At 40.6% G+C, this 12,364-nt stretch overlaps 1 protein-coding gene across 10 annotated transcripts in view; it reads left to right on the forward strand.

The window, feature by feature from the left end:
* Positions 1 to 12,364, forward strand: part of adgrb3 (adhesion G protein-coupled receptor B3) — an 814,402-nt gene that overhangs the window by 717,410 nt on the left and 84,628 nt on the right. For 8 of the 10 annotated variants that reach the window (XM_043681622.1, XM_043681628.1, XM_043681636.1 and 5 more), the window contains 3 exons: positions 220 to 318; positions 670 to 841; positions 6,110 to 6,205. In XM_043681622.1, coding sequence (XP_043537557.1) covers positions 220 to 318; positions 670 to 841; positions 6,110 to 6,205 — 367 coding nt within the window. The remainder of the gene's footprint in view (positions 1 to 219; positions 319 to 669; positions 842 to 6,109; positions 6,206 to 12,364) is intronic. The other 2 variants (XM_043681651.1, XM_043681668.1) reach the window with 1 other exon arrangement.

The raw sequence follows: 12,364 nt of genomic DNA on the forward strand, positions 1-12,364 counted from the left end.
GTTAAATAGTGTTGCATGCTGTTGAGTTAAATGTGTTGACATTGATCAAGATTCTGCATGGCTTTCTCACTAGTGTGGTGTAATGTAATTACCATATTTATGATTGGAGAACTCTTACTCTTATTTTCTTTTTGACTTCCTGAGGGTGCTGAATAACTTTTATTTTAAAGCTGCAATTTTTCTCTTCCTTTCTTTTGTTGAATTTTTATTTGGTTCCAGTCAGATGAGTGAGCCCCATAGCGGCCTGACGCTCAAATGTTCCAAGTGCGGAGTTGTTTCAACGACAGCCTTGTCAGCCACCACTGCCAGTAATGCCATGTTAGTCTCAAGCATTTTAAATATGTATCTCTATATATGAATATATATGTACTTTAATACTTAATAACTATAAACTGCCCGCAAAACATAGTCAATTATTTGGTAATCATAGCATTTTAATTTATGGAGATATGTACAAACTCTAATTTCAAATGACTGTTCAAAAGGTGATAGATATATAACAAGGTGTCTGTAGAGATAGCTTAAATATACATACCAGTAAAGTACAGATTGACATCTGAGGAAAAACCGATTTAACGTTTTCACCTGAATGTATAACCGACGTCGCTCTTAAGCTTTTTGAAATGTCTGCCTTGCTTGGATCCTGACCAGTGTTCTTCTTATGTGCAGGGCATCCCTGTGGAGCTCCTGTGTGGTGCTGCCCCTTCTCGCTCTGACCTGGATGTCAGCAGTCCTGGCAATGACCGACAAACGTTCCATCTTGTTCCAGATCCTCTTCGCTGTCTTTGACTCACTGCAGGGATTTGTTATCGTCATGGTGCACTGCGTGCTTAGGAGAGAGGTGAGTAATCAGGTAGATAATGCAGGCATTCTAATCAAGCTGCAGTATTGCCTTGGCCAATATGTTCAAAATGATGAATACACATCATGTAAGCAGCAGACAAAAAGTAGCTGGGCAATGAGGCCTGGTCCAGTTTGTTTTGAAGATCCATCTTCTCCCCTTTGCCCTGCTCACGTTACAACCAGCACGGCAGCCAGGACCACATTTCTGAACTTCCCACTGAATGGTGATTTTCAGAATTCTGCACCCTAGAGTGTGATACTGTAAAGGACATTAAGTGTACTCAAGACTGGGAGCAACAAATGCTTAGCCACCATGGATTCCTGGATAACAGAAAAAAGAAAAGAATATGAAAGAGTTACCAGTGTTCAACTGTGATATAATTGAATGGAAGAGCTGGCTTGTGTAGGAAATCACCTTCTCCTGCTCCTATTTCTTAGATTCCCTCAATGTTTTAGAAATATCTATCTCTATTGCTCCTTATTTCCAACTGCATACTGACACATCCAAAAATGACAGCGTGGGCTTGAATTGCAATGCACAGAAAGAGATGGCATTGCTCACACCTGCATCTGTACTGCATCTCATGGAGTGGTATTAGACAGCAACTGGGGACCTAGATAGAAATCAAGATATTATCCATGCCTAGATCTTTGCCCTGATGACCATGAAGAGGGTATTGGTGGAGCTCTCCCAAGAAGGTTTTGCATCAGAATTAAAATGGCTCAGTTAAACTCATTTGGAAGGGGTGGTAGTATAGTTCAAATGGCCATGGCAAGTGGTGGAATTTGTATTCAACTACATATGGCGTTAAAAAGCTAGCCTAATGACCACCCTGCAACCAATGTCAGTTATGGCAAATACTCATCTTGTTCACTAATGCCGTTTAGGAAGGGTAACTTGTTCTTCTTACGTGTTTTGGCTGACATGTGACTCCAGACCCAAAACAATGTGGTTAACTCTCAACTGCCCTCTGAAAAGGTCACTCAGTTCAAGGATCTCTAGGGCTGGGCAAAAATGTTGGCCTTGCCAACAACACCCAATTGCCATGCCAGATTTTAAAAATCTTTGTGGTCATAGGGTGATGATGAAGTTAATTTATTGTGGATGAGGATGCAGATAGCAGAACTTTACGCTGAGTTCATGTTCTGAAGGGTGGAATACAAGAGGCTGACCATTAGGACAATGGCACTGTCAGCATTCAAGGCAATAAAAGCCAGGAGCAGGATTGTTCAGCAACAGAGGAGCTGAGGCAGGGCTGGAATACAAGAGACCTTGGAGTGCAGGTTCATAGTTCCTTCAAAGTAGAGTCGCAAGTAGATAGTATAGTGAAGAAGGTGTTTTGTATGTTTTCCTTTATTGGTCAGAGCATTGAGTATAGGATTTGAGAGGTTGCAGCTGTACAAGACATTAGTTAGGCCACTTTTGGAATATTGCACGCAACTCTGGTCTCCTTCCTATTGGAAGGCTGTTGTGAAACTTGAAAGGGTTCAGAAAAGATTTATAAGGATATTGCCAGAGTTGGAGGATTTGAGCTATAGGGAGAGGCTGAATAGGCTGGAGATGTTTTCCTTGGAATGTCAAAAGCTGAGGGGTGACCTTATAGAGGTTTATAAGATCATGAGAGGTATTGATAGGATAAATAGACAAGGTCTTTTCCCGGGGTGTGGAAGTCCAGAACTAGAGTGCATAGCTTTAGGGTGAGAGGGGAAATATATAAAAGAGACCTAAGGGTAACTTTTTTCACACAGAGGGTGGTGCATGTATGGAATGAGCTGCCAGAGGAAATGGTGGAGGCTAGTACAATTACAGCATTTAAAAGGCATCTGGATGGGTATATTAATCAGAAGGATTTACAGTGATATGGGCCAAGTGCTGACAGTGTTCAATTTCATTTGGAGCTCCTCAGATACTGAAGCAGTCCATGTCCATATTCAGTTAGACGTGGACAACATTCAGGCCTGCGCTGATAAGTGGCAAGTAAATTTGTTCCACACACATGCCAGACAGTGGCCATCTCCAACAAGAGAGAATTTAACCATCACCACTTGAAGTTTCCTGGTGTTTCCACCAGCGAATTCCCTACTGACCATATCCTGGAGTTTACCATTAGCCAGAAACTGAACTAGGCTAACTATATAAATACTATGGCTACAAAAGCAGGTCAGAGGCTCAGAATGCTAAAGACAGTAAATCATCTCCTGATTTCCCCAAAGCTTGTCCACCATCTACAAGGCACAACTCAGGAGTGTGATGGAATAATTCCCATTTGCCTGGGTAAGTGCATCTACAATAATGCTCAAGAAACTGAACAAAGTCCAGATCAAGCTTGGATCCGATTTAATTGGCATTTCATCTAATACACCCTCCATCAGCAATGCTCAGTAGCAGCAATATATAGCATCTACAACATGTACTGCAGAAATTCACTAAAGGTCCTTAGACAGCATCTTCCAAATCCATGACCATTACCATCTAGAAGCTCACAGGTAGTAGGCCTATGGGAACAACACCATCTGCAGTTCCCCTCCAAGTCACACATCATCCAAACATGGAAATATATTACTGTTCCTTCAGCATCACTGGGTTAAAATCCTGGAACTCCCTCCCCAACAGCATTGTGAGGCTACCTATACAACCTATACTTAATCAGTCCAAGAAGGTAGCTCACCAGCAACTTACCAAGGTGTGTAGAGATGGGCTATCAATCCCTATATCCTGTAAATAAATGAGAAAACATTTAAGTATGTCTAGAATCTAATAGAATTGTTGAGTGTGACTGAGAGATTGGAAAGGGTAGTTTCAGATGCATGGTGAAGACTAGAGGCAGTGGCTGAGGAATGGATTTTGTCGCGTTGATGGAATAATGACTTTGACCTTCTGTTGATTATCCTTCCCATGGAATCAGTATTTAGCCCAAAATAAGACCGTTTGGCCCACTATGCTTGTCCCGTATTTAGAAAGAGGTATCCAGTTTGACTCACTCCCCTGCCCTTTTCACGAAGCTCTATGAATATTTTTACTTCAATTATTTATTGATTAATATTTGAATGTTACTATTGGATCAATATTGACTTCCTCTTAGGCTGTGTATCCTAGGGAGTAGCAATTTGCTGAGTGGAATATTTTTTATCCCACTTCTCTTTGCTTCTTTGGCGAATCATTTGAAATCCATGTCCTTGGGTTGCTCACTTTCCTGTCATATCAGCACCATGTTAACCTGTCCAGTATGGTGTTGGACTGCTTGTCTATCTTGTAAAGGTTTCATTACAGCTAATGGATAGTCCCCTTGCCCTTGAATTACCTTAGTGGCTGAAGGATGAAAGGAAACAGGAAGGAAAATTGCAAGAGCAGATGAGAAAAGAGGAAGAAGTTGGGTGTCAAGCAGGAGGCTATTTCAACATGTGGAACTCTTTCCCTATCTCTGCCTGACAGATGAGCAATGTGTGAGGAGACTGTGCTTCACAATGGTGGCTTTAACACAGTTATGTCATTTGTTGCAGCTATATATCTGCAGGGTGATAATGGTATAGTGGTATTGTCACTAGACTAGTGCTCAAACTAATTTGAACATAAGTTCAAACCCTAGCACTGTAGCTGGTAGCATTTAAATTCAATGAATTCACAGATCTGGAAGATGAAGCTTGTGTCAGTAATGCTGACCATGAAATGATGGTCAATTGTCATTAAAAACCCTCCTGATTCGCTAATGTATTTTAAGAAAGGAAATTTGCTGTCCTTACCTGGTCTTGTAAACGTTTGATTTCCAATCTACAGCAAGTCATTCAGTGCAAGGGCAATTGGCAACACCCACATCCCATGAAAGAATATCAAAAGGATAACGTAAACTCCTAACCAGGGAATGTGTTTATGCCTAGTTAATGGTATTAAGTTTTTAATGTCTTTATTTTAGGTGGTTGCTACTAATTCTCTGAATATATATAAATATATATGTGTGTATATAATACCTGTAACACAAGGGTGAGAGGACTTGTAAGACTGAGCAGTCAATAAACTATGCACAAAGTAAGGTATCTTGGTTCCTGACTTACCAAGTGATTTGGATTCAGATTGACACATGGTCAGCATAAGGCTACATCAATAACATGTCCAAGTTTCTGTACATGTCACCAGCGAGGAGCCACATTTACAATGTACACCCACCTTCTCCGTAACTACTCCCACACCACACCATTCACTCTCACACTTGAGGTTCTGATGCAGGCAGGAAAAACGGTAAGGGGAGACTTCTTACAGGCAAGAAGAGTCCATGGAAACATTAGCCCAAACCTTCTGTTGAACGATTGTTGAGGTTGGGAATCAATTGAAAATTTAGATCTGAGATGGACAGACTTTGTTAGGTTAGAGGGTTTATGGGTTATGGAACCACCCAGGAATTAGAGTTTAAAAAAAATTCAGATCAAGAGTGGTCAAATTAAATGGTGGAGTGACTGAATTGTCTCTTGTTCCTACATTCTGAGCAGGTTACTTTAAATGGATGAAACACAAGTGGGGGGATATAATGGTGATAAAAGCCATAGTTCGACTTCATCAGGAGTATTCACCTAGATATGCACACTGCAATTTTGGAAAATGTGAACTCATGAGGGAGGGAGAGTACAGAAAAGATTCTCAAGAATGATCCCAGAGATGACAAACCTCAAGTTGTGAAGATAGATTAGAGAACTTGGGATTTGTTTTTTTTTTGAAGAAGATAGGATCGAGAGGAGATCAAAAACACAAGTGATCTTGACAGAGTAGTTAGGGAACTATTGTTCCCATTGTTGAAAGAATCAGAACAGGAAGGCACAGGTTTAAAAGAATTGATAAAAGAAGCAAAGCAACATGAGGAAAGTCTGCTTCCTGCAGTGAATGGTTAGTGTCTGGAATGCATTGTTGGAAAGGTGGTGGAGACAGTTTCAGTTGAGACATTGAGAAAGGAATTAGCTATGTAAAAAGAAAGAATGTACAGGATTAAGGGAGAAGACAGCAGAATGGTACTAACAAGTTGCTCATTCAGAGAAACAGTCAAGGAATGATGGGTCAATTAGCCACATTCTGCACTGTGACAGCTCTGATTCTGCCACCAACTATTCTTGCACATGACATGACACTGCATATATGACATAACCTATATGTTGCACTGTCTCTTTTATGTTGGCTGTAAATGAGCAATAAGTGTTGTTGAATTTCCAACATGTTATAAATGTGTCTATGACTGGTTATTGATTGTACCAATTTCCTTACGGGTATCCTCCTGTTCAACAGGTTCAAGATGCTGTTCGATGCCGCCTGAGGAACTGCCAGGATCCAATAGCTGGAGATACAGCAAGTACATTTCCAAATGGCCATGCTCGGATCATGGTTAGCATCACTTTCTTTATTCTCTTGCCTGGTCTTTTAGGTGTCCTGATTAGATGTCCAATTTGCACCCCATTTAAGACCATAACATCATAAGAAAAAGGAACAGGAGTAGGCCATTCAACTTGTCGAGCCTGCTCCACTATTCAATAAGATCATGGCCGATCCAACATTCTACATATCCTCTGTCCTACATTTTGCCAGAATCTTTGATGCCCTACTGATCAGGAATCTATCTCCGACTTCAAGGTCCCAAGGACATTACTCCCACAATGCTCTGTGACAAGGAGTTCTAAAGACTCTGAAACCTCTGACAGAAGAAATTCCTCCATATCTCAGTCTTAAACTTAATTCCAAGACTATGCCCTCTGGTCTTAGACTTTCCTATGAGGGGAATCATCCTATCAGCATTTACTCAGTCAAGTCCCTTAAAAATTCCTTCTGTTTCAAGAATATAATCTCTCGTTGTTCCTAATTGCAATGAATAGAGTCCTAACCTGTTTAGCTTTTGCTCATAAGGCAATCCCTCCATATCCGAGTCAACCTTCTCTGAACTGCTTTCAATGAAATGATGTATTTCCTTAAATAGGGCAGCCTAAATTGCTCACAGTTCAAGTATCACCAGGTCCTTGTACATTTGTGGTAAACAGTCCTTGTTCTTATACTCCGACCTCCTTAAAACAAGGGCCAACATTTCACTAACAATCCCAATTAACTGCTGCACCTGTGTGCTTCCTCTGTGTCTTTCATGCACAAGTACTTTCAAGCCCCTTTATTGTTGTAGGTTTCTGCATTTAATTTCATGCTGCCTACCATCCTCATAGCCAAACATTGGGCATTCATCCCAAATGTGCTCTGTCTGCACCAAGCAATGTTGTTGTCACCATTACAATCATGTGGCAGAACACAGATGAGATAGATTGGTTACTCAGTTCCTTAAAAATACTCCATCCTCACATTATTATTGACAATCAAGTAGAGCTCATGGAAGCAGTTGACTTGAAAATTGGTTGAGATGCCAATGTATTCTTTTTGCATTTTCATTGCCTTTGTTAACAGAAGATTGACTAATCTAAACCCTCAAAGAATATCTCCACTTTTGGTTCATCATTTTACTCTGAGAAAATTTAAAATGTGTATACCCTGAGGCAGATTTTGCTACAGCCTAACGTATGATCATGCCCGTCATTAAGTTGCACTCTTCAGCTCAGCAAGGCAAGATGGTGGTGGTAATCTCACTAGACAGTAATCCAGAGCTCAAGGCTAATTCTCTGGGTAAATGGGTTCATTTTTCACAATAGTAGAAGGATTTTAATAAAATATCAAGTAATAAAATCCAGAATGAAAAACACGGCAACCCATCAAATTTGCTTTCGGGAAAGAAATCTGTCCTTGTTGCATGGTCCAGCCTAAATGTAATTCCAGACCCATAGCAACATGGTTAACTCTCACTTGTCCTTTGGTTAATGAGAGACTAGATAGCCAATAATTTCAAGTCATCCCTAGAAAGATAATTTTAAAAAAGCATATTTTACCCATTGAGTTCTTGATTGTATGAGCTGATAAAGATGCAGAGAGGCAAACAAACAAAGCAATAGGATTTTGTCTGAAAGGATCAGTTTGAAAGCACAGGAGATGCACAGCACAAGGAACATGCATTAGAGCCAGTAAATTCATTGCTAAATCAGGTACATAAAGAGAAATAAAAAGAGAGGAACAAAATAAAAGAAAGAAACTCAGCAAGTCTGACAGAAGCTATAGCGAGAGAAACAGAGTTAATGTGTCGAGTTCATTGACCCCTGGTCAGAAATTAAAGCAACGAGCACAGTGGTATGTTGAAATAGCTGGCAACTGGAAGTTCAGGTTCATTTTTGGGCTCTAGTCTCAATGGGTTGCTCCCAGCACAGCTCACCCATTTATAACCATTTACTCTTCCCGTTAGCACCTTACCCAGCATTTATTTCCCTCTTGTCTTGTCAGCAATCCCATTATATGTCTCCCCTTTCCTCTATTCCCCTCTTGGCACCATCTCCATTCTTTATATTCACATCTTACCCAAACCACCATACACCCACTGCCATCAGCATAAATACCACCCTCCCACAGCGGCTAGCACTAATGGTGAAGGCTACTGGACTCGAAACCTTGCTTTGTTTTTTTCTCCACAAATGTAGCCAGACTTGCTGAGTTTCTCCAGCATTTTCTGTTTTTGTTTCAGATTTCAAGTATCCTCAGTTCTTTGTTTTCTTTTGGAGTGGAAGAAAGATATGAGTTAATATAGAAAAGTAAAATGAAAGTCAAGAAAGCGTAAATATAAAATTTATGCTGATACAAAAGAAAATTTGTGTGGATGCTGAGAATGCAAAAAAAGAGGCATAGACACTGCAGGTCAAGTAACCTCTATGGACAAGGTTGGGGGGGGTTACTGTTTCAGATCATTGAAAAATTAATTCGAGGTGAGATTTTGCCAGGAGGCAGGGGCCACTGAGAGAGATGGTGTTAATCGTATAAATTAAGGTAAAGAAAATCCCCGTGAGTGACACTTAGTAATAAGTATCCATGCAGTTATGAAGCGATGCTTTAATGCCTTCTGTGACCAATGAGTATCTTGGGTTCTTGAGCACATCATTAGCCTCAGGAATGATATTTTAAGTTTCAGTTGAAGTTTTTTGCTTTAACCATGTGTTTTTGTTTACATTGCAACACCCTTTAAGAGATTGTTATGTAGTTACCATGTTCATTTGGTTTGAGGAGTGTATGAGGAGTGATCAAGTGGCCATTAGCATGTCAAGGCAGGATGTGGGGTGGTGGGGAAGTCATTAAACTGTAATGCCTGCCTCTCTTACATCTATGTCCAAGTATCCATGGAATAGGAGCATGTGGTGTTCACTTGTCACTTGAGGCATTCCATGGTCTATAAGTACTACAAGGGGTGAAGTACATAATCCACAGCAAATGTTATTTTAATTGATAAGTTCCCTTGTGGGATTTGATTTTGTGTACAATTCCCCTTTAAGTGATTGTTTTTAAGTTACTAATTGATTTTGGTTATACTTTTCTTTTTTTTAATATAGAAGTGTATGAAAGACACTCTTGACATTAGCTCTAACTCTACAACATTTTGCCAAAGAAACCCAAGTGGGGAGGTGGCATTGTGGTAGGGCAGATTGGAGCTGAGTAGCGAGACCATGCAGAAATCCTGATGCAGTTGACTCTGCAAGAACTACCTGGGGGAAGTTGTAATTTCCTTGAAGCAGTTACCCAGCACTGGAACCCTCCAAAAACTCCAATGTAGAGCTGGGATTTCTGAGGGTTCTGACTGATTATAGCTTAATAATTAACCGGGCAATGTCAGAGGATTAAAGCCTGCTCTAATTCCTACATAGCAATTATGTTGACCTCCTGACTCACCAGTGAAATCCCCAACCCCTACCCTATCTCTATCCGTGCCATCGAAACATCCGACTGACCCTGCCAGACCAAATACCCAAAGTCCTACCACCCTCCCTCACTGCAGTTCTGATCTGCCAACACAACCCCGTGGGAACCAACACCCAGCCCCAGAGAGAAAAGGAACTGGGAAACTGCCTCCATTCAATTATGTTAGATAGTCAGCAACTTAAAATGACTTCATGGTGTTCTGGTGCCATGGTATGCCACACTCACTGGCCTTTCAGCATCCTCAAACATCCACTGCTACTCATCTGAGACTGCTCTGTGACACCAATGATCCAACAATGCCAGGGCCTAGCCCTCTTGTTCCTGCTCTCCATCTTCCCCTCTAGGAGAGATTTCTGGAGCTGCCCAACTCTCATTATGTGACCAAAACACTGACCTTTTCCTTCTGATGTCCCTTTTAATTCTGTTCATTGGACCATTAATCATTCAGATTGTCTGCTGCCTCTACGTGGGTTCTCCCTGATTTTATTTTGTTTCTCCACCTCTGTTACTGTCACTTCTTTTAGAGCGTGGGGTCAGACCTGCCCAGAATTTTCAGTATTTTGAACGTTAGTCGAGGGATTTATATTACACAGGACAATCTCAAAACTCTTGTTTGTTAAGTGTTAATTCACAGCAGTTAATAATACCAATTGTTCTAGTCTTAAACTTTCCATTTATTTGATATGCAGGCTTCTTTATGGATTTAAAAATAAAATGATTGTCGTAAACTCTGTAGCCAAAGAATTTCTCCAAACTGTACATGCTGTATGAAAGCTGACAAGAAGAATTCATTGGGAGAGTGTTACTTTGTACTGTTCTTAATACTGTGCAGGATAATTCATCAGAATTTGAAGATATGTCATTCACCAAACTGTTAGAAGATGTTTCCATTGTGAAGGAGTCTCAAACTAGGGGACATATTTGCAGAATAAGGGGGCATTCACTTCAAAATTGAAATGTGAAGCATAGAAGATAGGAGTAGGAGTAGACCATTTGGACTTTTGAGCTTGCTCTGCCATTTGGTATGATTATGGCTGATTATCAATCTCAGTACCCTGTTCCTGCTTCCTCCCCATACTCTTTGATCCTTTCAGCACGAAGTATATCTAACTACTTCTCAAAAACATTCATTCTTTTAGCCTCAATTACTTTCTATGGCAGAGAATTTAACAGGATCACTGTTCTCTGGGTGGAGATATTTACCTTCATTTCAGTCCAGAGTTGCCTACCCTGTACTCTTAGAATATGTTGCCCCCAACTCGGACTCCCTAGTCATCGGGATCATCATTTCTCTGGTTACCTTGTCTAATCCTGTTAGGATATTATAGGCTTCTATGAAGAAATTTATTCTCACCGAGTAGCAAATATCTGGAAATCTCCAGAACAGATAGTTGTTGAGTCTAGATTATTAAAAATAGTTAAAGAGGAGGATAGATTTTTGAAATATCAGGGAATTGTGTGCTTTGAGGAGCTGATATGATAGAGGACTTGAGGTTTGGGGTAGATCAACACTGATAATATAGAATAGTGTGGCATCCTTAAAGAGGAATATGTTGCTATCCTGCTCCCATTTTTTAATGTTCTTTTGTGCACCGAGTGCAGGAAATGGTGATAGCTTGCCCTGAGAAACGCTGACTGATCCTGAATCAGCAAAGTCCCTTGTAGCTCATCTATGTCCAGTTCTTTCTGTACAGTTCACAGATCTGCTGAAACAGTGGGGATGCAAGTCAATCCCTTCATAGAGTAGAAGTACAAGAACCAGATTGTCACAATCCAACCACAAACATCAATAAAAATTATTTTAGTCCCATTTGAAAGAGAAAGGAAGATGTGACTTTGCCTAGCATGTGGCTGTTTTTTATTAACTGCTTATACCTCTGGGAATCGATTTAGCTCAGTTGGCTGGATTGTTGGTTTAGCAAGCAGTATGATGCCAACAGTGTGGGTTCAATTCCTGTTACCATGAAAGACTTTCCTTCTCAACCTCTTCCCTTGCCTGAAGTCTGGTGGCTCTCAGGTTAAATCACCACCAATTGCTTCTCTCAAAATGAGAGTAGCCTCTGTGGTCTGGTAGGACTATGGTGACACAACAAGAACAATATTTCTAACCTTGCTCTTTCCCCTCTCCTTAACATATTGCCTGAGCTCCAGAACTTTCTGCTTCTCATTCTTATCCATTGACAAAACAGAAAAGTCAGGGAATTGGGGCACTTCTATTTTACAAGATTGATGGGAGATTGAACAAAGGTGTTCAAACCCGTGAAAAGTAAATAAGGGGGAAACAGTATGCAGTGCACTTGTTTAAGATAGTTGGGAAAAGACACTAAATGAGATCTCAGACAGTGCATTTAAACACCAAGTTCTGATGATTTGGAAAATACATTCTGAAAGGGAAGACATAATCAGTAGTAACTTCCAAGACAAAATTGAATAAGTAAGTGAAGGGAGAGAATTTGCTGGGTTCTGGGAAAATGTGGAGAAGTGGAACTAATTGGATTTCTCTTTTAAAGAGCCAGTACATAGAACATAGAACAATACAGCACAGAACAGGCCCTTCGGCCCACGATGTTGTGCCGAACATTTGTCCTAGCTTAAGCACCCATCCATGTACCTATCCAATTGCCACTTAAAGTTCGCCAATGATTCTGACTCTGCCACTCCCACAGACAGCGCATTCCATGCCCCCACCACTCTCTGGGTAAAGAACCTACCTCTGACATC

Source organism: Chiloscyllium plagiosum, chromosome 3, assembly GCF_004010195.1.
Source record: "Chiloscyllium plagiosum isolate BGI_BamShark_2017 chromosome 3, ASM401019v2, whole genome shotgun sequence".
Lineage (NCBI taxonomy): Eukaryota > Metazoa > Chordata > Chondrichthyes > Orectolobiformes > Hemiscylliidae > Chiloscyllium > Chiloscyllium plagiosum.